This window comes from Dromiciops gliroides, chromosome 4 (assembly GCF_019393635.1).
Source record: "Dromiciops gliroides isolate mDroGli1 chromosome 4, mDroGli1.pri, whole genome shotgun sequence".
Taxonomy (NCBI): Eukaryota; Metazoa; Chordata; class Mammalia; order Microbiotheria; family Microbiotheriidae; genus Dromiciops; species Dromiciops gliroides.
In genome coordinates, this window is record NC_057864.1 from 130,992,331 (window position 1) to 131,018,496 (window position 26,166).

The 26,166-nt window shown below is 38.6% G+C and overlaps 2 protein-coding genes across 2 annotated transcripts in view; one reads left to right on the forward strand and one right to left on the reverse strand.

Annotated features, from left to right (window-relative positions):
* Positions 1 to 4,714, forward strand: part of LOC122754698 (kinesin-like protein KIF28P) — a 53,830-nt gene extending 49,116 nt beyond the window's left edge. The window contains exons 17-24 of the mRNA XM_044003182.1: positions 373 to 647; positions 1,852 to 1,986; positions 2,731 to 2,897; positions 3,158 to 3,252; positions 3,663 to 3,807; positions 4,096 to 4,266; positions 4,383 to 4,393; positions 4,481 to 4,714. Of these exons, the coding sequence (XP_043859117.1) occupies positions 373 to 647; positions 1,852 to 1,986; positions 2,731 to 2,897; positions 3,158 to 3,252; positions 3,663 to 3,807; positions 4,096 to 4,266; positions 4,383 to 4,393; positions 4,481 to 4,714 (1,233 nt within the window). The remainder of the gene's footprint in view (positions 1 to 372; positions 648 to 1,851; positions 1,987 to 2,730; positions 2,898 to 3,157; positions 3,253 to 3,662; positions 3,808 to 4,095; positions 4,267 to 4,382; positions 4,394 to 4,480) is intronic.
* On the reverse strand, positions 4,510 to 24,862 carry SCCPDH (saccharopine dehydrogenase (putative)). Its single transcript, XM_044004194.1, has 12 exons — positions 24,577 to 24,862; positions 22,430 to 22,542; positions 21,711 to 21,791; positions 19,419 to 19,548; positions 16,380 to 16,429; positions 14,811 to 14,941; positions 13,613 to 13,730; positions 10,596 to 10,715; positions 10,445 to 10,501; positions 8,930 to 9,041; positions 7,476 to 7,557; positions 4,510 to 5,978 (listed from the first exon to the last, which is right to left on the reverse strand). The coding sequence occupies exons 1-12, from the start codon at positions 24,767 to 24,769 to the stop codon at positions 5,873 to 5,875; spliced, it is 1,293 nt and encodes a 430-aa protein (XP_043860129.1). The 5' UTR covers positions 24,770 to 24,862; the 3' UTR covers positions 4,510 to 5,872.
* Between the last annotated feature and the right edge of the window lie 1,304 nt (positions 24,863 to 26,166).

Sequence of the window (26,166 nt, forward strand, 5' to 3'; positions counted from 1 at the left end):
TATGAAATGCCTACTCAGAGACAACTAGGTGGTATAGTTGGTAAGAGGGCTGGACTTGAGAAATCCTAAGTTCAAACCCATACACTTACTATCTATGTGACCCTGGGCAGGTCACCTAACCTATGTTTGCCTTAATCCACTGGAGAAGGAAATGGCAAGTGCTCCAATATCCTTGCCAAGAAAATCCCATGGACAATATGGTATCCAGGATCAAGAAGAGTTGGACATAATTAAATGACTTAACAACTCTCCCAGGCTTGATTACCTGAGAACACAACATTCATTCATCCAGTTAGGATACAAATAGTTTGATCCTAATAGTTTTTTTTAAAAATCATTAAAATGTTGCTGATTTTACTTTTGCATTTCCAGGTATGGATATGGTCTAAAGCCAAGTTCATTAACAGGAAGTACCTAATGGAGGAAATTTACCAGCACTTTCTGGATGGAGAGGACATCTCTGTAGCTCAAGATGACGATCCCTTCTGGGATCCTATTGAGGCCATTCATTTAGGATCTGCTCATGTCTGGCTCCAGTCTCTTGCTTATTGCATGAAACTCGAAGAGCAGGCAGAACTTTTAAACTCTGAAGGGCTAGAAGAGGCCATTGTACTCATCAACATAATTCCATGTTCCAGCACAGGAGAGTGGGTTTTTTTCTTCTCTTCTTTTGAAACTGTGCTAATATTTGGAAAATTCATAGGAGGTGATACGGTTTATTGATAAAGGTGCTAGACTTGGAGCCATGTTTAATCATGTATTAACTGACCACCTATTATACAGATGGTACTGGGGTACTTTGAGGAATGTTGATCAGTCATTTTTCAGTCCGACTCTTCATGACCCATTTGGGGTTTTCTTATCAAAGATACTGGAGTGATTTGCTATTTCCTTCTCCAGCTCATTTTACAGATGAGGAAACTGAGGCAAAAAGGGTTAAGTGACTTACCCAGGGTCACACAGTAAGTATCAAGTGTCTGAGGTCAGATTTGAACTCAGGTCCTCCTGAATCCAAGGTCAGTGCTTTATCCACTGTACCACTTAGCTACCCACTTTGATGCCTCTTAGACCATGTCTCTGGCACAAGCTATTTTTAGTAACCTGTTCTGGCCTACTGAACAGAGCCAGCTAGGTGGTCTTGTTCAGTTGTCTCCAAAGTGGGGGCACTACATCCTGCGAAGGTCATGGCATGACCCTGGTGGATGACTGATTGATAAGTAGCATCCCACCATCTCTATGAGAGCCATTGGCTATGCAAGCTTTGAACATGGGCCCTTTTACTCTGCAAGTTAACTTCTCAGAGCAATTATAACCTAAAAATGACTTGTGCAACTGCACCAGTAACTGTATGTGCAAATTTCACACTCTGCTCTTTAACATACTCATTCTAATCCATTATAGCTACTGGGCCTAAAATAGAGATCCGACCATGTCACTCCCCTATTCAGTAAGTACAAGTGTCTGTTGCTTCAAGGATCAAATATTAGTTCATCTTCATCTCATCCTTTTATAATGTTTTATAATGTACAAAATTATCAATGCAGTAGAAGTACATATAATTTACAATCAAGTAAATGTGCATTTGAATGACTAAAAATTCATTTCTTAAGCTTTTTACTATGTAGAAGCACCATGCTAAGTGGGGAAGTAGGGTAGGGGTTGATCAAAAAAGTTTGGAGACGCCTGGTGGTGACTTAAAAGTGTCACCACAGAAATGGTGGTATATCCTCCTCTCTTAACAGCTCTTCCGGCATCCATTAAAGAAGTTAGCTTTCTTTCAGGCACCACCTTGGCTCTATTTCCCAGAACCCAATGCCTCAGGGCAGTAATCAGTATCCTCCTGTTTTACAGGGTCTGTGGTGAGGATGATGTGGTTATTGACCCACTGGAGCTGCTTGGGAAGAGAATTGATTTCCAGATTCAGATTATACAGTGCCTTGGTGTTAAATGGCTCAAGGAAGATGCAAGGAGAGGCATACAAATTGGGTATTACACTCCACTGGTTCCTGGCAACTGTGTTCTTTCAGCCTGGTAGTCTAAATATGAGGCGCCACTCCCATTTTGTTTGTTTTCTTTGGCTTCTTTATCTACACCTGCATAATATATCTACAAGCACATTCATACACATGTGCATGCTAACACCCACATTATACCTTATGTAATTTAACTAAGCCATGAATTTTCAGCCACTAAACCAATCTATCATTTTAGGTTTATTAAGAATCTCTTCTAAATATCACCAAGAATTATGTTGTATGTGCCAAATCTAAAATAGAAAACTGGCTGCTAGTGATACCCATATATTATTTTGAAGAAACATGCTATTTTAAAAGCATGTTTATCTGTTTTCCAGCCTAATATAAGCAGTCACACATTTTCCTAATGAACTGGGAAAAGGACATTACCATCTAACATATAGGATATGTATTCATATTTTTAAATATTTCTGGAGCAATATATAATGAATAATTATAAAATATCAAGATTTTAAAACATCTACTGGAAAAAGTAACATTTTTAAGTTTTATGTAGGAGGTAAACATATACATAACTGATTTCTTTGAGATATGAAGCAATTTCAAGGCATCCTTAATGAGATTATGGAAGCAACTTTTAGTTGCTTCTGAAGTGCTAGAGTGGCCAATCCTAAAGCCACATTTTGGAGTAGCTTTGTCCTTGTTCATGAAAATTACTCCATAGTCAGTGTCCACTTTGGGTTCTTTTTTTCAGCTACAAAGTCTATGATCTTCCAATCACTTTGTACACAAAGCCTGTCTGGAAAAATGTGAATGCCAAAATTGAAGAGACAGTCCATTTTGTGGCCCTAAATGCATCTCACGAGTTCCTGAATTACTTACAGAAAAATGCCCTAATTGTTGACTTATGGGGTCTTCAAGGTATCTTTTAAATTTTCTTTTAGGGAAATTTATCTTTTTTAGATAACAAGTTTGTGTACCCATGGAAGTAGAGAGAAGAGAAGAGTAACTTTTTCAGTCTGGGGTAGGACTCATTCTATAGCCATGTCTTTGCTCACATTCCTGTGGCTTCCTAACACCTAATCCAGAATATGATTAGTACAGGGTCAGTGGTAGTCTGCTCTAGTAAACTAAGAAGGGAAGCTTGGGTTCTTTTTTTTACAATCTGTGTCCTACCACAGAAGGCTGTGCGGAACTGAATTGTACTCAGAAAGATCTTATCACATGGGAAGGCAACATTTTGGTAGACAATATGAAAACATTAACAGCTCAGGAGGCCAACAAGGTAAGTGCATTCAAATGATACATTAAATAGAAAACAGGTTACACCTGTTTTAGAAATGAATGTTTTTTTTCATCTTAATCAAAGTGACTCTCATTTGCCCCTGACTCCTCAAAAGAACTGAAGTGTAACTTATTTTTCACATTATGCTAAAAGTAATAATCTCCAAAAAAAAAAAAAAATAGCTAGGGGGGCAGCTAGGTGGCATAGTGGATAAAGCACGGGCCCTGGATTCAGGAGGACCTGAGTTCTAATCTGGCCTCAGACACTTGATACTTACTAGCTGTGTGACCCTGGGCAAGTCACTTAACCCTCACTGCCCTGCAAAAAAAAAAAAATTAGCTAGGCCATCTATGAAAAGACCAGCCTAGAATAAGTTCCTGCATGCCATAATTATTTTGTAGGCTACACCAAACCAAATGGCAGAACTTTACTTGAAGCTGTTGAAGTTAGAACAGGAAACAGAACTTCTCAGAAACATTAACAGAGCCCTAAGAGAAGAGAACGTGCTTCTCAAGGATTCACTAAAGGCATGCAGTCCTGGACAAGGTCAGTGATGTACTTAAACCTTGATTATATTAAGATATCAATCATAGGCTTCTAATTAGAACATTCCTTTTCTAACTACCAAGTCATGGAAGGACAATCTATTTGCTGCTCTGTAGTGTAATACTTCAGTATTAATGAAATTTTTCACCTGACAGGATGGCAAAAGTCTTGCAAACAAACATTTTTCACTTTTCCACTATTAATTATTTTGGGTAGCCTATGCCTACATATTGGATTGAATAACCCTGGAAAAAAAACCCATCCAACTCCCTTCTCTTTCTATTTCAGATCATAAACTATCCGGTGCGTCCAGGATAACTGTACAGTCAACATCACATAGGGACACTCCTCGGACCAGCTATGATGCTGACTTTGCCAAGGCTCTTAAAGTTTTCTACCAAAGCATGAACACAGTGAGAGGACAGTTTCTCAAGCTAAGACATCACAGGCTTCCTGTAAGTAACTAGCTACTTCCATTTTTTACAGGCAAATGGATTTTCTTTCCAATATATCTATTTAGCAGTGTCCTGGAAGGTTTTAGTAACTAAACTTCTTTTGCCTATCCAAAATGTGAGGAACAATTTCTGTAGGTAACAGTAGAAATGAGGTGTAGAATGTGGTCCTAGTTGAGCTCTATGTAACAAAGCCAAGGCCTCCTGAGGTCTTACATTAGTCCAAAAAAGACACATTCAGTAAGGCTACTCTTACTCATTTTGGTTCATTTATTTTTCAGGATGATGATCAAATGTTACGTCCTTATACACAAAGACAGTCACATCTCTTAAAGGACATTGGTGAACTACTTGAAGCCAGCCTGTGGAAGCTGAAAAATGATGTTGCTCTTATAGTTAAGAAGAAAAGAGAGAGTTTAGTGCACACCAAATATCGAGGCTCCAGCTTCCCATAAAACATTTAAAATTCACTTTGATTAGCTTGTTAATATTAATGCTGGTTTACTAAATACTTATGTTTATAAAAGAGGCTGAATGGGTTAGTTACTGATCAAAAAAAGTCTCTGTAGTTTGAAAATGAAATCTGTAGGTACAGAGGACAAACTGTAACTGGCTTAAAACCCTAAATTTTTGAATTACATGCTATCATTTAAACCAATAGTTTTAATTACTTCGTGTGTATAATAATTAGCTAAGGAAACTCATAAAAGCAAAAGCTATTTCCAATGACCACACTGAGGACATTTTAAAAGGCTGTTCTGTTTTATAACAGCATGATAAATGTTTGGATCTTAAAATGCTTATAACTAGAATATATTCAAAGCAACTAAGACAGAAGCACCAACCAGGATGGATTCTGAAAAAGTTATTTCATCCATCACATCCTACAAATTAATAAACTACATGCCAGGGAGTTGATTTTCCCAAGGTCAGATATCACAGACATAAAGCTGTTTCTCATTTTTAGAAGAGGCTCAAGCTGTATGGCACGTTTAGTGTTAAAAAACAAACATGCATAGCTTTTGTGAGGGACAATGTGCTTCATCAATGGACAACCCAGTTATGGCCTAAGGAGTGAATGAGGAAAAAACTTATTTTGGGCACTGAAAATTGAAGAAAAATCTTTATCAGCATATTCAAGCATAGGCTTTACAAATACAGCCAGAAGAATCACTAGGTATTATTAGCAAGTAAGTTGGGGCATGAGAAGCACGTTCATACTCCTGTGTAAATATGAGATGCAGGCCAGTACACAAGCAGTCGTCTAGATGGCACCTGTACTTACTCTTCATCTCATTATATAACCAAAGCTAGTTAGAGGGTGCTGAGGATCAAGCCTGAACAGCAAAGGCACAGAAAAGCATCAGGGAAAGTCATTGCAAAGCTGCCCTCCATTTCTCAGAGCTCACTCCTCCCATCTGAAGTACTTTTTAGATCCCCCCTGACAAGCAGTGATATAAGTCAAGAAGAGCAACTCAGCCTGCGTGTGCCTAGCAGAAACTGCTTTTTATGCAAGCCTCTTTTTGCCCTGGTCACATGGAATTATCTTAAGCATTTCATGTATCAAATGGAGAAGCTGTTAATTCATGCAATTTTGTCAGTATTTCTAATTTTTAGACTTCAGAGCTGCTAATGACACTAAATTCAATGCCACACTGGTTGAGTCTTTCAATCAGCTTGGTTTTGGAGAAAGCGGCTCCTGGTGTAAAGACACCACCTCTGGAAAACAAGAGAAACCAGAATGTTATGACAGTATCCAAGCTCTGATTCCTTAAACATGCTGCAGAATTATTGAAATGAACATCTAGTATACTGGAGGAAAGCTGATGCCATCTGTCCAGCCACCAGGCTTTTCCTCATCTGGACTGGTTAAGTATTCTGCCACCACATCCCCAGGGGACCTCATCTATTCTGGTTTGGGACTCTCACTCGAGGGTGCAGCCATCCTCGACAATTCCTGCCTCCTCCTCACCACCAGTGTAATGAAATTAATTTAAACCCTTGTTTCTGGAAAGGGCATATGGTTGACTATCCAGAACTCTCTACTCATCCTCTGATTCCCCTGGTTAAATTATTCTAAGCAGATGATTACCAAATCTATCCAGCCCTAGTCTTTCTCCTACTTAATAAAATGCCATTGATTCTCTAACTCTAGGATCAAAAATGGTATTTAGAATTCCTTAGGACCTGGCCTATTTTTCTAGTCTTTTTTTTTGGTGGGGCAATGGGGGTTGTGACTTGCCCAGAGTCACCCAGCTAGTAAATGTGAAGTGTCTGAGGCCGGATTTGAACTCAGGTCCTCCTGAATCCAGGGCTGGTGCTTTATCTACTATGCCACCTAGCTGCCCCATCTTTCTAGTCTTTTAACATTCCCCTTCACACACTCTCCATAGTCCTGTCCTGCTAGTCTTCCTGCTGTTCCCCACGTTCCATCTCAGTACCTTTGAAATGGCTATCTCCCATGCCCAAGAAGCTCTCCTTCCTAACTTCAAGATAGAATCTTTCATTTCTTTTAAGATTCAGCTCAAGCACCATCTTCCCTCCCATTCCCCAAAGGCTGGCTTCTGAATGCTATTATTTGTCTACTGTGTACCAATTTAGGCGTATGTTATCTCAACCCAATCCCCAGCACTTAATGAATGCTTATTGGCTATTTGTTTTAGGCCTTGGCTAATTTATTTTTATAGCTCTAAGCCTGTAGTCTCAGTAGTCTCAAATTACTTTGCAGGTTTAGCCTAGTGTTATAGTAACAGTTTCAATAAATGAATAACCTAGCTCTGAACAAACTATCCTATTCCCTCTTAAATGTAAATACTCTCATTATCAACAGACTACAGCTCAGGACTGATTACTGGGCACCTATTTCATCTTGCGCATGTATAGTTAAACAGCAAGACTTTTTGCCTACCCTTGGGATCCATGTTCTTTTTTTTTTTTTTTGGGTGGGGCAATGAGGGTTAAGTGACTTGCCCAGGGTCACACAGCTAGCAAGTGTCAAGTGTCTGAGACAGCTAGTGAAGTGTCTAAGACTCCATGTTCATTTTTAAAAGCAAGTAGTTAATAAAAACAACCAGTTGATAAAATAATTTGAAATCCCTGTATCTTTAGACCAATGGAATTGGAAAGACTGAGAACTATTACAAAACAGGAAAAAATCTAACAGCTATAGATGTATATATAAATATAATTCTTCTAAGTATAAGAAAACCAACTCACCCTTTAGGAAGCTCAGAGGTATCTTTTAAAAGAGTCACAGCTGCTTGAACCATTGCTATGGGAGTAGCCACATAACCAGCTTCTACAGAATCATTTTATTGGAAAAAAACAAAAACATTAGAGTGCTATTTATTCAAGGTCACATAATCCAAAGAATTTCTTTTGAGACTTTGCATATAGAACTTTTAAAACCTAACCTTCCTATGAAGCCCAATAACCTAGGTTTGGGACTTTTTTTTTCCTTTTGGGGAGAAAAATGATTTCATAGGTGTGTAGAAATTCCCTCCATTGATGCAAATCAGCAACTAAGGAGTCTTAAAGTCCTTGAGAATGTTCTGAGGCACGGAGAAGTCACACAGTCAGTACATGTCAGAGCCAGGACCTAAACAGGTCTTTGTGGCTTTAAGGCCAGGCAGCCCCCATCCACTACCCCAAACAAGGCAACTAAACTAAATGTCATCTGCTTTCCTATGTTCCACTTCCAAAAACTTGGTTATTCAAACAACCTCTTTCTTACAAAAGGGAAAAGTAACTAACTATGGTTATTAACCTTACAATAGGATATACAATCAATGATCACTCCCACACCTATGAAATCATAAGTCTGCTTTTCTCCCTCTCTTCCCCTTAAAAAAAAAAAAAGCAACAGAAGTTAAACAGGTTGCACTCAGTCAGTATGCACCTATCATATGAGACCATAAACCAACCTAGCTTAGCCAATCATTTAAATATGAAAATGATGCCCATTTATAGTAATTCTGCTTGACTGATATGAACTCCATGGTTCTCGCTATATATTCAGGATACTGATAGTAGAATCAATATTTATAAGTCAACCATCTCTTTGCAAATGAAAGTACTAACTTTGGCCCCAAATTTTCCCAAACAGGAATTAACAAAGCTAAATAATTGATTTTACTAAAGAAAACAGTTGTGATGGTCATTGTTATTGATTGTAAAAGCATTTATTCTCTCAGCATACCTCAATTCAACTTGACTCATATGATTTATGCAAACAAATTTTTAATACGATTCAACTTCTCCTCCACTTAATCCAATGCCTCATTGTGGAGGTGATCCTGGATTCTCAAAAGCAATGAAAGCATAGGATAAATTCAAGCATGGGATATAGGTATAAAAACTGAAAAAGCCTTGAATACAAGTCTAGTAGCAAATTAGATTATCTGAAGACTGGTCTACCTAAATTTAGAAAGACTAATCATCAAAGGATTGGCCTCTACATAAGGAAGGAGCTGCTATGGCCAAAAAAAAAAATCAATTCTCTCTGATGGTGCAGAGGCATTTGGATAAATAAAGGAAGTGCCCAAATGAGTCAAATCATGGATCTCTGAAGCTGAAAGGAATCAACTTCTATTTTTACAATAACTGCGGAATGTATATGTCCCAAATCCAGAAGAAGAAATGCTCAGTGTGCCTAAATCACATAAACATACCTGGGCCTTTTACCTGGGTACAAATTGTAATATTAGGTTTGCCATGTTTTGTAGTTTGGTCCTGGCTATATCCTTTACCGAAGAATGTAAATGTAAATGAAGCATCATCCATCTGCAAATGACAAAGCAAAGTAATATATACTTAATATATAATTTCTTCTTTGAATATAGAAATGCCTGTTATTTCCTAATCCATAAAACTCCCATTTTCAGAACATGAGCACCAAGATTCAACTTGATAAATCATATCAATCCTTTGGGCAAGAAAAAAAATCTAACTTTGATAGTTCCAATTTTCATTATGAGATATTTTATTTTTTCCGTTACATGTAAAGATAGTTCTCAACTTTTGTTTATACATGCTTTACAATTTCAGATTTTTCTCCCTCCCTCCCTCCCCTCCCTCCCCCCTCCCCTAGACAGCAGATAATCTGATATAGGTTATATCTATATATATCTATACATATACATATAGATATATATATACACACACAGATAGTTCCAATTTTCAAAGTGATTACCCCCCAAAATTCCCTACTGGTTAACCAAATTGACTTAGTTCTTATTTCAGGAAAATTAAAGACACCTAAAACTCCATTAATATTCTCACACTATATTTTCTTCAGTTCTACATAACAGCTCTTCCTCCCCTGCACCTTCCTTTGTTAAGAAAATGTTATATACCCCTAAAAGATATCTGACCATTCAACAAATACTTATCAAGTACCTAGTGTGTGTAGGGCATGTGTGCAGAGTGATTATGAGATTTGAACAAAGAATAAGCCTTGATTCTCTCCCTCTAGGACTTTACAATCTAGTTGGGTAGATAAAACAGACAGCTAGAAAGACAAACAGATATACACACCCACCCACCATGTGCATACACAAATATGTATATTTACATATTTGTGCATACATACATACAAATAACCATGTACTGTCACATGAAGTAGATGATTTTTGTATTTAAGATTGTTTTTCAGTCGTTTTTCAACTGTGTCTGACTCTTTGTGACCCCATTTGGTGTTTTCTTGGCAAAGATACTAGAGTAGTTTGCCATTTCCTTCTCTAGCTCATTTTACACATGAGGAATCTGAGGCAAACAGGATTAAGTGACTTGCCCAGGGTCACACAGCTAATAAGTGCCTGAGACCAGATTGAACTCAGGAAGGCTCAGCATTCTATCCATTGTACCACCTAGCTGCCCCTCCAGTAACCTAAATGTCAAAGATCTAGGGACACAGCAGTACAACTAAAATAAAAAACTTACTTTATACTCAGTGTGCAAAACCAAAGATAAAAGATGTTTTTAAAACAATCAAAAACTAAGGGTTCAATTCCATTTTTAAGATGAGGATTTGATTTTTCTTTTTTTTTGTTGTTATTCAGTGTGGAGGAAAAACAGCTTTCAAATGTGTTGGGGAAAAAAAACTAAGGGTTATTATACTTCTCACCATTAAGTTTAATAATCTAAAACAATTTTGAGAAAATGCTTTATAAACAGAAAAGTATTACCTGTTTCTGTGTTGGTCCTTGTTGTGAGAAATACCCAAAAGAGAACAACCATGGAAACTAAAGAAAAAACAAACAACACCTGCAGTGAATTTTAAGTGACCAAGTAAGCAGATGCAACTTTTAAAACTTAAGCACTGATGGCCATACTTACTTTTACCAGAAGTTGTCTCCCAATGCTAAACTTCACAAAGAGTAAAAAGAAAAGTCCTGCAAACATCAGTTTAATAACGGAAGTGAGGCCTCCAACAGTCACATAAGCAGCATACTGCACCTACATATAAAGAGCACAAAGCTGTGATGTGACATTCTGCATTGTGGCTGTACTAATTAATGAACACAAATGTTAGGTACTTGTAACTTACTTGGTTCTGACATATGGACTCGGGGCGGGGTGGGGGGATTCAATAGAAATAATGTTATAAATGCTGTTTAAGTTCCTAGGAGAGCCCAGGAAAACTAATTTTAACCCCTGATATTGCAAAATTGTATGCACCACCACTTTAAATAACACTGTGGCATGGGACAGTGAGTCTCAAGCAGTAAAAGGGTTTAGCAAAAGAGTAATAAGCAGGGAAAGCTGCCCAGGTGTACCTCATATGGGAAAGGGCTATTCCTGTTGCTGGGGCAATGAACAAGTACCCAGCCACCACTGCTGTGATATTAAAGGCTCAAAAGTCACATAGCTGAGATTTAACAAAAGTAATAAAACCAAAACATGTTCCTTGAGAACCATCTAGTCCTATCTAGTTAAAAATTCAAATAACAAAACAAGCATTGTTTAGCTCTTTTGTTTTGTTGCTTTAAAAACCACAAGATTAATCAGAGAAGAGAAAGGAATTAAAGGAATTAGAATAGGCAAGGAGGAAACAAAACTATCACTCTTTGCAGATGATATGATGGTATACTTAAGGAATCCTCGAGAATCAAGTCAAAAATTACTTGAAACAATTAACAACTTTAGCAAAGTAGCAGGATATAAAATAAATCCACATAAATCATCAGCATTTCTATACATGACCAACAAAGTCCAGCAGCAAGAGATAGAAAGAGAAATTCCATTTAAAGTAACGGTAGGTAATATAAAATACTTGGGAGTCTACTTGCCAAGACAAACCCAGGAACTCTATGAACACAACTACCAAACACTCTTCACACAAATCAAATCAGATCTAAATAATTGGAAAGATATCAATTGCTCATGGATAGGCAGAGCTAATATAGTAAAAATGACAATACTGCCTAAATTAATTTACTTATTCAGTGCCATACCAATCAGGCTACCTAAAAATTATTTTATACAGCTAGAAAAAATAATAACAAAATTCATCTGGAAAAACAAAAAATCAAGAATATCCAGGGAAATAATGAAAAAAAATTCACAGGAAGGTGGGTTAGCGGTACCAAACCTGGAGCTTTACTATAAAGCGGCAGTCATCAAAACTATCTGGTACTGGCTAAAAAATAGAGTGGTAGATCAATGGAATAGGCTAGGCTCAGGAAATGCAGTAGTAAATGACACTAGTAATGTAGTGTTTGATAAACCCAAAGACTCCAGCTTCTGGGATAGGAACTCAGTATTTGACAAAAACTGCTGGGAAAACTGGAAGATAGTATGGCAGAAATTAGGCTTAGACCAACATCTTACACCTTATACTAAAATAAGGTCAAAATGGATACATGATTTAGACATAAGAGGTGATACCATAGGTAAATTAGGAGAGAAAGGAATAGTGTACCTATCAGATCTTTGGAAAGGAGAACAGTTTTTGACCAAACATGAGATAGAGTATATTATAAAATGCAAAGTGGATGATTTTGATTATATTAAATTAAAAAATTTTTGTACAAACAGAAGCAAGGCATCCAAAATTAGAAGGGAGGCAGAAAGCTGGGAAACAATTTTTGAGGCCAGTGCTTCTGATAAAGGCCTCATCTCTAAAATATATAGGGAATTAAATCAAATTTATAAGAATCCAAGTCATTCCCCAATTGAGAAATGGTCAAAGGATATGAACAGGCAGTTTTCTGATGAAGAAACCAAAGCTATCTATTCCCATATGAAAAAATGCTCTAAATCTCTAATGATTAGAGAGATGCAAATTAAAACAACTCTGAGGTACCACCTGACACCTATCAGATTGGCTAAAATGACAAAAAAGGAAGATAATAAATGTTGGAGAGGCTGTGGGAAAATTGGAACACTAATGCATTGTTGGTGGAGCTGTGAGCTGATCCAGCCATTCTGGAGAGCAATTTGGAATTATGCCCAAAGGGCGATAAAGCTGTGCATACCCTTTGACCCAGCAATCCCACTTTTAGGTCTTTTGCCCAAAGAAATCATGGAAGGGGGAAAGGGACCCACATGTACAAAAATATTTATAGCTGCTCTTTACGTGGTAGCAAGGAATTGGAAGTTGAGGGGGTGCCCATCAATTGGGGAATGGCTGGACAAGTTGTGGTATATGAATACAATGGAATACTATTGTGCTGTAAGAAATGATGAGCAGGAAGAGTTCAGAGAAACCTGGAGGGTCTTACATGAGCTGATGATGAGTGAGATGAGCAGAACCAGAAGAACATTGTACACAGTATCATCAACATTGAGTGTTGACCTACTGTGATGGACTATATTCTTCTCACCAATGCAATGGTACAGAAGAGTTCCAGGGAACTCATGATAGAAGAGGATCTCCAAATCCAAGAAAAAAAAAGAAAGAAAGAACTGTGGAGTATAGATGCTGATTGAACCATATTATTTCTTTTGTTTTGGGTGCTGTTGTTTTTTTTTTCTATTTTGAGGTTTTGCATCACTGCTCTGATTCTTTCTCTTGTAACAGGATTAATGCAGAAATAGGATTAATGTTATTATGTGTATATATATGTGTGTGTATATATATATATCTATATGTATATGTATAGATATATATAGATATAACCTATATCAGATTACCTGCTGTCTAGGGGAGGGGGGAGGGAGGGAGAAAAATCTGAAAGTGTAAAGCATGTATAAACAAAAGTTGAGAACTATCTTTACATGTAACGGAAAAAATAAAATATCTCAAAAAGAAAAAAAAAAAAACCACAAGATTTCTATTTAGGAAAAATTATTAAGAGAAAATAGACCAGAGGGTGCTCATTCATTGACAAACTTCAATCATATAAACATACTGGTGTTTCCTGCAAGTTTTCATGCAAGAACCGCTGTGTCCGTTTCACAACAGAGGCATCAGCTCCCATGAATGGAATAGAATATTCACGCAGTTCACTACAGTAAGAAACAGGCCATCTGAAAGAAAAACCCAATATGAGAGCTTCCTGCCTTCCTGCCCCCAGCACAGCAACAACTTAGAAACAATGTCTTAAAAAAAACAACCAAGGGGGCAGCTAAGTGGCACAGTGGATAAAGCACCGACCCTAGATTCCAGAGGACCTGAGTTCAAATCCAGCCTCAGACACTTGACACTTACTAGCTGTGTGACCCTGGGCAAGTCACTTAACCCTCATTACCCCCACAAAAACAACAACAACAAAACTGTCATGGAAAAAACGTGGTGATCCTCTAATGGTAATGATAACATGAAGGCTGAGATCTGCTCTGAAGTCAGTTTGGTTTACCTCTCCTTATTTTCTGTCTCCACAAAGAAGTTCTAGAGCAAATAAAGAGTGCTCTGCACACAATGGGTCCTAAAGATCTATGCCATCATTTCTTTCTTTCTTTCTTTCTTTTTTTGGTGAAGCAATTGGGGTTAAGTGACTTGCCCAGGGTCACACAGCTAGTGTCAAGTGTCTGAGGCCACATTTGAACTCAGGTCCTCCTGACTCCAGGGCCGGTGCTCTATCCACTGTGCCACCTAGCTGCCCCCATCATTTCTTTTTGTCAATAGCCTTCAAAGGCATGCAAATTCTAGATTAAAGGACACACATTTCAACAAGCAAATGCTAAAAGTATTAGGTAGCTTGTACCAACAGGCTTCAAGATTACCTTTTTTTCTGCACAACAAAAAAAGCTATCAACAAGCAGACAAGAGTATCATATATTAAGATGCTTGAGTTCTAACATAAAAATTTTAATTCACGTTTTAACTTGCCATTGGGTAATAAAAGTTGTTAGAAAATTACTTTCACTCCCAGGCTCTAAATATATTATACATAGAAGATTCCTTTTTAGGCTGATTTTAATTATAGTTTCAAGTTTCTCTTTTAACTTTTTACTTTGATCACAGATCCCACACATTCTATAATTGCTCTAATTAGTACATTGCAATCCATTGCTTCATAAATAAAAATTATATTGAATAGTATTCAAATGAGCAATAATATACTTAGGCTAAAAGATGTCTTAGCAATAGATCTTGGGATCACATACCTTCTTTTCAATTTTGCACCAACAACTGGAACAGGTTTCATATTTGATTGTTTTCGTAGGCTTCTTAAATGCTTCTGGTCACCAAAACCATGAACAGCTGACTTCCAAGTGCCATCATGAATACACATTCCCTAATGAAATATTTCAAGTGATAAAATATTTCAGAAGTGGCAAATCTCTCTCTCACACACACACACAAAACATCTTTATCTTGTTATGGATTATTAAATTGCATATTTAACTATTGAAATTAAGTTATTTGATATACTATCTACTATTTAACAGTATATTCCTTCTGTAAAGTGGAACCCATTGCCTGAACCTGAGCCTACTGCCAACTGTAGAGGGATCATACACCCCCACCTCTGATTTTTCATATTCCTCCTCAAAGAATATTCTATTTACCTTAAGTTATAAGTTAAAAAGCATTACTTGACAGTCTCATCATTCTCCAAGGTACAGTTTAGTAATCAAGTAAAATCACATAAACCTGACAACAATGTAAATATGATATATGAGATGGAGAATCAACATTAAATTGACATTGTTGACCGAATCACAATTAGGTACAAATAATACTGGAAGTCAGAAAGCCCAAAGATAAACTTTACTTACTTCATAATTTTGCCAGCCCAGTCAACAACTAGCTATTCTATTCCCATCTCAGCTACCAAGACTGAGTAGTCTGCTAAGGACTACCCAGACTATGGTGGGAGTCAGAGATGTTTTTTGCCAGGGTTTAACTTAAGTCTCCTCCTCATTTGAGTAGTAGTCTGGAAAACAGAAACCCTGAGCCTGTATAAACAGTTTGACCCCCAGAAAAATTAAAAAAGATTTGAGGCTTTAAAGGCTGAGTCTGCAAAAGGAAGGCCTACAGAAACTAAGATTTCAAAAGCATTTCTAAGGTTAGCCCACACTAAGCCCACAATAAAAATCAAGCCACTGTTTTCTGAAGTTCCAGGTCTGCCTATGCCACACTGCTCTCCCTCTGAAGACCCCTGGGATTGACATCCAGAAGAATCCAGGCACTTAAGCTTCCCCAAATTCTCTGACAGGGGAACTAATCCAGTATCCCTCAGCTGACGAGTGTTCATACTCCATACACTCACATACAGGTTCACAATTTGGATGGTAGAGCTTGGAGCTTTGCTTTACTTAAGGGAGGACCAAATCTTCTCTTTGTGAGAGCCATTTCCCCTTCTTAACAACAAGCCAAAAATTAGGCTGTCAGGGCCTGAAGACTGGGAGGCAGAAGTAGAACACTGGTTGATTCTTCTGGCTGGCACAGAGACAGGAAGGGAAAAGCCAGACTTATAAAAAGTGTGGGTAGTATGGTTTTAAGAAGGCCAAAAATATATGCCTTATATTACCTGAAATTCTACTAATAAGGAGATCTATGTGTTTTGGAAATAAATAAGTAAACGAGCTGGGGGAAAGAAAGACAGGACAACAGAAGGGAGCAGAAGAGTGAGAGTTCCTTTTGGAATAACACTGGCCACAAGGGCAGCATGAGCAAACAGTCTTTCTCTGGATGTTTTTTAGTAACTTTAAAAAGCTCACAACACTAACCTCAGGTCCTGAATTTAATGTCAGGAAACTTTCAACAGCAGTCAGGGTACCTTAAAAGTAAGGAAAACAGTAAAGCATAAAAATAAAATATAATCATCCATGAGAAATTCAATTTCTCCATTTATTCCTCTACCCTTGACCCAATTTTAATATCAGTCTGATACTGGGGCTGAGAGCCAGAAGTCCCTGAACTCATCTTGGCTATATAGCCAATTAAATACATGATAACAGAAAACTGCTGGTGCTATCATTTTATTACCTCTAGCAAGGAACAAGTTTATACTGAACTGCTTTCTGACAGTAATCATATAAGGATAAAATAATTGTGTTTGGTTTCTCCAGATTTAAATGGCAATACTAAAAACCACCATTTAGCCATTCGAGAGGCCACTGTAGCTAACTTGCCTTGGAGGCCACATTAATATGCAGTTCTACTCTAAATCATTAGTTCTACAAACTACATTCTGAGATCTTTTGATGGTTGAGGCAGTACACCTGCCTTCACATTTTTTCAGAACAAAACATTCTCTCCTATGTTATATGACAAGGAACTCTTGGGTCTCAACCGAGTCAAGACTTTCAACTCCTTTTTTGGGGAAAGAATCAGTCCTACCTGCAGGCCCCACCTTGGCCCATGTCATTAAAAATGAGCTGGTCCTCCATCTGGGCATGAACCTGTCAGACCCCTACAGTTTCACAACCAAATAACAACTCTACCTTGTACACAGATCTACTTTTAAACAACAGTCAAGGACATAGCACCTTAGGTATTCAAAGAATTTAACCCCAAATTGACTACAAATTTAATATTTGGCAAAGAGCCATTTGAGAAACAACCTACTGGATATGTGCTGTCCATGAACCATCCATACTCTAAACTCTTTATTAGTATTAAGTTAGAAAGGAAAGCAACATATGTAGACCATGCTATTTCAGTTCCCTGACAAACTTCCATTTTCACCTTATAGTGGCAAGAATTGTAGAGACAAATTCAGTGCTCAACTGCATTCATTAATTCAACTCAGTTTCTTTGATGGTCTCATTCTTGTTTTAATTGTCCAGTTTGATAGTTTAATTGCGTAAGCCACTAAAAATCCTTTTTTGCATGTGAGTAGGGTAGGAATACTAAAATGTTAAAGTGACTAAAGCAACGGTCTTGGAGAAGTCTTTAAACTCTTTTACAAAATGGTGATGATAAAACCTGATCTATCTCAGAATTGTTCAAAGAATTGTTATCATAGATAAAAAAAGTGCTGTGAAAAATTAAACACATTACACAAAAGTATTACTACCGTTAAACCAAGACAGTAGATCAACAGTCTAAACACGAAGAGAGGAGTAAACGCAAATCTAAAGGTTTGAGAATTTTCAGGTAGTTGGAACCAACATAGGCGCTGAAAATGTTTTTGTTTTTTCATTGAAATATAGAAGTTTAATTTTATCTGAATTAAGAATGACAAACCAAATTTTTAACAGTTTGCAATATTTTTAATAACCCATGTAAACCATGAGTGGACCCCACTACACCTCTCGAGTTATAGTGTTGTTAACATGAGATGGTAGATAGTGCTGAACTTGAAGTTAGGTGTTAACCTGTGTTCAAATCCCACATTTAACTAGGTGACTATGGCAAATCATTTAGCCTCCCAAAGCCTTGATTTCCTCATCTGTAATAAGGATTGACATCTGCAAAGACCTATACATATATCATCTCATGTGGGCCTCACAACAACCCTACCAGACAGGCACTATAGACACTATTATCCCCATTTTGCAGATTAAGAAACAGGTTGAGCAAGATTAAGCCAATCAAATTCCTGGTGGTCCCACAGCTACTAAGAGCCAGAAATGGGTCTTCTAGATTCCAAGTGCTATACTCTATGTACATCATTCCCCATTACCTCTATAAAACAGAGATACCCAGATGTGCTTTATAAACTTTAAATAAAAATACAAATGTCAGTTGTTATCATCCACCTATTTAACTTTAGGAGCAAGTTCAGGCCTCCAAAGCTGAAGGGGCTGGAAGGCCTCCTACAAATTCTTGTACATGCTGCAGCTTATCAACTGAAGAATTCATTTCCAAAGACTACCTAGCACATCTGTATGTAAAAAGTATCCTGAAGAAATTTAAAAATCATTCACAGGTTAAGTGGAAAAGAAACTGCATTTTTTTGGGTCCAAAACTTAACTTTGCCAATCCAAACCCTCCATTTTACAGATAAGGAAACTAACCCCCCTTCGAAGGTTTACAAGACACAAACGAGGCCAATGGTTGAAAATGTACTCTCCAGGGACCCTGATTCACTGTCCAGTGATCTTTCCATGGTTCCTGGTGTAGCTTCTCTCACGTCAGCATTATCTCTAATGTTGCCCAATCAATATGTACAAAAAAACTAAGCAGCCTTATGTAAAAGTTAAAAGAAAACAAAAAAAATATTCTCACTGTGGATTCATTTTTAGACAAAATCCCTCCAAATTTAGCAGACTGAATCCTAGTCTCCCTGACTCCAAGGCTGGCCCTCAATCTACCACACCACAGTGCCTTTTGAATTTAAATTAGGAAAAGTCAGAGATAAGAAGCTGATTCTTTTGCATTTTTCTTCAGATTTTCAATTCTTCTCCCACCCCCATCCCAAATGAAAAAAAAATTCTCCACAGCTTTAAAATTTAAGAAATTTTACATTTTTAATCATAAGTAAATTATGGGGGCAGCTAGGTGGTGCAGTGGATAGAGCACCGGCCCTGGAGTCAGGAGTACCCGAGTTCAAATCAGGCCTCAGACACTTAATGCTTACTAGCTGTGTGACCTTGGGCAAGTCACTTAACCTCAACTGCCTCACTAAAAAAAAAAATTAAAAGTAAATTATGTAATGGATTCTGCCTCATTAAAAACAATTTTCAAGTCTCACAAAACAAAATTTGACAATTCATTACAACTATATTTAAGCAAGATGTATCTCTACTTTACTCATCAAACTAATCACACATATCAAACTTATATGCTACTTAAATGAATTATTGCTTATCAATAATTACCTTTCAACTTATTTCTGGTATATAAAACTCCCATATCAGCTGGAATGGAATCAAAACCACTGCTTCCAATGATATATACCCCTTTCTCTGCAGCTTTTTCATGATATTTCCAATACATTTCTTCCAGAAACTGAAAAATACAGAAAAAAAATAAGAATATAATATTCAACATAAAGTTTTAACGGGGGGGGGGGGGGCGGCACCAGCTAGGTGACACAGTGGATAAAGCACCAGCCCTGGACTCAGGAGGACCTGAGTTCAAATCTGGCCTGAGACACTTGACACTCACCAGCTGTGTGACCCTGGGCAAGTCACTTAACCCTCACTGCCCCCCCCCTCAAAGTTTTAACTGTGTTGAGTGGTTATGATGGAGGAACTGTTTTTAAAATGAAACTTTCAAAATCAACAAAGCTTCAGTAGGGGAAATTTACCTCTACTGTTGATATAACAAGAGTTTTATAACTTTACTTAACAGTTATCTGCACTAGCTGTAAGCATTTGCAGTTTTAGGAAACCTTTTTAAAAGCCTTATCATACACACAAATGCTTGTTTGTCACTTTGTTTTGAATGTATACGTGGGTGCTTCTTTCACAGATTTCCATGAAGCCATCTAGGTTTGTAAGACATAGTCTTAAACTTTCTGTTGTAGCAAAGAACTGGAAATAAAGGGGTACCTAGCAATTGGGGAATGGCTAAAAACAATTATGATGCATGAATGTGAAATATTAGACAAGATCCCCCAAAATTTAGCAGATTGAATCCTAGTCTCACTGACTCCAAGGCTGGCCCTCGATCCACCACACCACAGTGTCTTTTGAATTTAAATTAAGAAAGGTCAGAGATAAGCAGCTTATTTTTTTGCATTTTTCCTCAGAAATGACAAAAGGGATGGTTTCAGAAAAGTGTGGAAAGGCTTGTATGAATAGATGCAGAGTAAGCTGAACCAAGAAAATATTTTATACTGTAACAACATTGTAAAGAAAAAACTTGGAAGGACCTGTAACGACTGGAATGACGTCACCTGCTGCAGACTTACTGTAGAAAAGCTCCGCCATGAGGTGAAGGTCTCTGAGGACAAGACCATGTAGGCCGTTTGCTAGTGGGAGGAAGAAGGGGCAGCCTGGCGCTCTGACTCTTGCTCTTTTTCCTGTGGACTCTGGCGGAGAATGGAGCTAGGAATGCTCTCTCCCTTTAATAGATAGAGGAATCTAGGCCTTTCTCTCTCTTTACAAAATTCTTATTCTCCTTAATAAATGCTTAAAAGTCTAACTCTTGCTAAAGCTTATAATTTATTGGCAACCACTCATTAGATATTTTAGACAGTATAGCTAGAATTTTAGCCCTTACAGACTTAAACACTCTAATCAAAGCAATGAGCAACCACTACCAAGAACCGATAATAAAGCATGCTACCTACCTTCTGGCAGAAGAATAATGGACCCAAGATGTAAAATGAGATACACTTTTAGTCATGGCAAATGTATGGATTTGTCTGGCTTGACTATACTTATTTCTTACAAGAACTGTGTTTTTCTTTTTTTCATGGGAGGGGACGATTTAGGTAGGAGGGGGAAGATAGTGATAGTGCTGGCCATAAAAATAAGGAGACAAAAAAAAGATGTTTAATAAATTCAACACTCAAAGCTAAACTGGCTACATTTCTTTCTAAACTTCTCTTCTGTTCATTTAATTGTCAATTGTTTTCAAATTTAACTATAAGCCTCTTGTAAAAATGGTACTGAAGTCATGACTGTTTAGAAGAGGACTAAATGAGAGATTGCCTGGACTGTTGAAATTTCCCTATGCTATCTGAAAAGGAGGTAAGGCTCTTCTCTCCTCACAACTTCACTCTTCTTCCCGTCCCTCTGAACTGTCCACTCTCCTCCCATGTCCAAGCAGCCTTCTCAACTTAGAAAATCCCTCCATCTCTGCAGCCACCAACGCCATCACTGCTGAAGAGCAAAATGCTGCCCCCTCCTCCTCCTGGTAAGTTCCTGCAACGTCCTCCAAAGGAAGGAAGTGTCCAGGCCAGCCATGCTCAGGATTCTCTGGATTTCTCTACTTTCTCTTCCTCAAAGCCTCATTTTTCAGCTTCCTTTTATATGCTGTTGTCCTCATTGGAATGTAAACTTCATGAGAATAGAGAATTCTTTCTTTGGGCACATATTTGTATTTTCGGTGCTTAGCATAAATGCTTTTTGACCAGTCTCCCTCCCACTTTATAAATGATACTGAACATTCACAAACTGTACTAACTATACCTTATTTGAAACCTTTCATGTTTTATATACCTGTGGTTCCCCAGAGATGTCAATGCAGCTGGCTCCATTTTCAATACATGCTTTGACCACAGGTTCTCCATAAAACCGATACTATGGAAGTAAAAAATCCACACGTTATCTATTTAGGCAGTTAAAATGAAGTCAGTGCTCTCGCTCTTGCTCAACAATGGAGATTGTTAGAGGAAAAGAAATATTTCTTCTAGTTAATAAACTATACCATAGTCATGCTCTAACACTGTGTTGTAGTGAGCACTGATGATCTACCGCCTGTAGAGTCTGGGCTCTAGCGTTGTAGCAGTAGTGGTGATTCTAAGTTTTCACTGAGCTATACACATTTTCACTTGTTCCCTCTTATGAGCAATAATCTTGCTTTTGTGAGAACATGGATGGCCAGGCTTACAGTTAGTCTGCAGTTCTGAAAAAGAGATTCTCTCTTTAATGCTGCTGCATAGTATGAGAATTAAGCCTGCAATCCTACTCTCAAATGGAGTTAAACAGTGTGGATCGATACTACGTAGAGCAGAGAAAAGACTCACCGAGAGCCTATCAATTATATCATGTCCCTTGTCCTTAGGGCTTGCAAAGGTCTAATACAGGGTTAAGGAACTCCATGCTAACTGTCCTGCCTCCCTTCTCCCTACCTTATGTTCCTTTAGAATACAAAGTAGCAATTTTGCTAGAATAGAATGTGTTGTTTGTTTCAATAAACAGAAGGGCCGATTACTTACTGGTCCTACACAATTGAGAACAACAGTTGCTTGTTTAGCCATTTCATCAAGAGACGCTGGATTAATGATATCACAAATTATTATACCAACTTCAGCTGGGAGTGTTGGTCTTTCTAGAAATGGAAAGAAAATTATAAGAGACCTGATGCAACACTAGATCCTCTGGATCTTTTGAAACAGTATTAACTAAAATAACCCTAAATAATATGACAACTTTGCAAGGGACCTCAGATTAACATATTAACTTTGTATGAAGAGGACTCTTTACAGTTGGGGCAGAAGGAGAGAGGAGTAATGGGGTTTGGGCTGGGCCAAACTTGAGATTTCATTGGTATACAGAACTCTCAAAGAGACAATTCCTTCTACCAATTGGCAAAGCAGCATCAGCTTTGCAATTTAGTCTTAGAAAGCTGCCGTGGGGCACTGAGAGATTATTTTACAAAAATTAAACCTGGTTTTCCAATATACTCTCCCATCAAAAACTAAAAAACCAAACACAATTCAGGATAAAAATTTCAAGAAACATAAAAAGAATGGAATGTTTTCAGATGTATAAAATAAAATACATAGAATTATAAAGGAATTCAATTGTATTAGAAATAAAATTTTTTCCATCCAATCTCACAGCCATCTTTCCATTTCCAGGATCCTGGGACTTGAAGTCAAGAACCCTTACCACCAGGTAATATCCAGACCTTCGGACTGACCTAATGATCTCATTAAAAAAATGAGATCACTAGGTCGAAGGTCATGAACGCACTAGGTCTGTCGAAGGACCTGAGCACTACATTTTGCAGTTCAGAAAGATTGCATCATTTCACATTGTTTCACGGATGGAATAATAGTTTTCTGTTTCCTCACAATTGAGCCGCTCTGTAACGCAGTGGATAGAGCAGTGGAGTTAGGAAGATCTGAGTTCAAATTTAACTTCAGACACTAGCTGTTTGACCCCAGACAAATCTCTAAACCCTGTTTGTTTCACCGCCGGTAAAATAAGCTGGAGAAGGAAATGGCAAACCTCTCCAGTACCTTTGCCAAGAAAACCCCAAATGGGGTCACTGAATCAGACACAACTAAACAAGTTGTAGAAAAAAAACTGTGTTGTAGCTTTATTTGTAATAGTGAAAAAAGTATATAATCGGTATGCTCAACTACTTGGGAGATGGCCCAAATAAACTCTGGTTGCACCACAAAAAATTACGAAGACATAATTTAAGATTTTAGGTCATGATGTAAAACAAAAAATTACGACTCAGAAAACAGTGAATACCACTGAATAAAAACAACAAAACCTGATAATAAATCTGCAGATAGAAAAGATGCCAGAAGGGACTACCACACCGTACAATGGCATCATTTTGTTAAAGTTTACATTTCCCCCCTTTTAGCAAACCAAACAGTTCAGCATTTAGGATTTCGTGTCCGACCTCATTTTTTACTATTACTAAATTTTAAATAAAAACCATTTTTAAAGTTTGTATTTTCTATCAGGTTTCTTTCACTCTCTCCCTTCTTCTGGCTTCTGCCCAGTCTCAGAGACTAGATCTCAGGGTCTTCTGTCTTCTCGCCTCTGCTTCGCCCCCCCCCTCCTCCCCGCCCCCTCAAGGATCCTACTCCTCCAGGGGGCATTGGTTATGTTGCTTTGCTTTGCCTCTTTATCCCCTTCTCTTAGTACTCAGCACAGCACCTAGTACACAGAAGGAGATCAATAAATGTTTGTCGATTAGCTACCCTTGGTTTGTTTTCACACTTTTTCCAGAGTGACAAACCCCCGTGAGCTCACCGCACAACCCCTGGAGTGGGATGATTAATTAATGAAGGAGTCCGCGGGTATGACAATGGGGAAAACTAAGGCAGTGCCCCCAGATCCTTCAGAAAGAACGGGAGAAACTTATAAGGGGCGGAGAAGGGAAAAAATTGAACCCTTAAAGGAGTCCACTCTCCCCTCCTCCCCCTCCCGCAGGCCCATGGAGAGCAGGGCTTGTGGATGGGTAAGGGGGCGCCACCATATGCAGGGAGGATGTGCAGGCCGGTTGAAGCTCGGTGGGGGGGAGCGAAGGAAAGGGGGGGAAAGACGGGGGCCGATGAGGGTCTTAATTTCTCGGGGATCCGTCTCTCCCCGAACAAAAGCCCCGCCCCCATTTTACCCAATTTCTCCGCTGCCTTCTCCAACACCTGCAGCAGTTTCTCCCGACTCCGGCCGGCCACGGCCCAGGGCAGCGCAGAGCTGCGTAGCTCCGGGCTCATCTGCTGTCGGGCCACTTCCTGAACTACGAACTGGCCGGTGAAGCCGGAGGCTCCGAAGACCACAAAGCGAAAGAGCCTCTTTTCGGTCGCCATGACTAGCAAGCAATGAGACTTGAACCACGACGGTACAGACAGAACAGACAGCGTCTACGTCAAACACAACGCGCCCAGGAGCCGGCGCACGTCACCCCCCCCCCCGAGCGCGCCACGCCCACGACGGCGTGACGTCCGCGCCGTCATGGTGCCTGCCGTCATGGTGCCTGCCGTCTGGTCTTGGCAGGTTGCGGCCTTTCCCAGTCTGTTGACAGTGCTACCCTTCTCTTCATTTCGCCGTCCGTGGGACGAGAGAGCGAGGCTTGCTGCGTTGGGGAGAAAAAAGAAAGGGAGTCGGGGTGAGGATAGGCTTGTGAGGCCTCGTCACCCAGAGGCTGGCCCCTTGAGAGGCAGGACCCAGACCCTCGAGACCCCCTCCCCCAGTCTCTTGGTTTTCCCACCTGGAACCCAGGGGGGTCTCAGATCCATTCCTCCCTTAGAAAATGTGGTGAGACAACCCTGCCCAAACTTTATTACTTCCCAAAGTATATTACTTTAATTCCACATCACAGACTTATACTCAGAAGAGAGGCTCGCCAGTCCACCCCTCTCGTTTTACAGAGAATAACTTGATAGAATGTAGGCTCCATGAGGGTAGAGATTCTTTCATTTCTGCCATTGAATCGACATACTACATGTTGAATAAATGCCATTGGATCGATTGTTCGAGATGGCTAAGCCAGGATTTGAATTCATGCACCATGATATCTCTGGTAGATGATTAGATACTTTGAGGGCAGAAGGGGACAGAGAAGGCACCAAGTTGCTGAAGGAGAAACATTAAAGTATCCTTTGGTGACCATCAGAACATGAACTATTATTTTAGGCTCTGCCTTGGGTGGACGTAAGCACATTCTGACCCTGAGCCCATATATAGAACTTTTTGTATCATAATTAAACTGACTGTATCTCCTTTAGTAATCTATTGAAGCCTCATAATGATGCTTCTTTTTACTTTATATATATATATATATATATTTTTAGGAGGCAGGGTTAAAAGACTTATTTGCCTGGGGGTCACATAGCTAGTAAGTGTCTGAGATCTAATTTGAACTCAGGTCCTCCTGACTCCAGGACCATTGCTCTATTGGCTTTACCACCTAGAGCTGACCTCCAATGTTTAAATAATTATATTACAATGCAGTTATGAAAATATTTTTTTTAAAATTCACAGACACCAGGTTAAAAATCCTTGTATTACCATCATTCACTTGAACTCTACTGTGATGTACTGGAATGAGTTTTTAGTAGAGGGGAGAATATTCATTATTAATAATGCACATTGAAGTATCTCATTGGAAAAACAACTGGCCTGGCAAATAGATTGAGGAGAAATAATTTAAGAATTATTGGTCTACATAAAAAGCCATGATCAAAAAAAAGAGCCCATGCATCAT

Bases quoted from the DNA above. Each gene is read 5' to 3' on its own strand.
- SCCPDH (XM_044004194.1), bottom strand. From the start codon at position 24,769: ATGGCGACCGAAAAGAGGCTCTTTCGCTTTGTGGTCTTCGGAGCCTCC. The intron at 10,502-10,595 runs GTAAGTATGGCC...TTTTTTCTTTAG, and splicing joins GGAGACAACTTCTGGTAAAA to TTTCCATGGTTGTTCTCTTT. The intron at 7,558-8,929 runs GTATGTTTATGT...ATGATTCTGTAG, and splicing joins TACCCAGGTAAAAGGCCCAG to AAGCTGGTTATGTGGCTACT.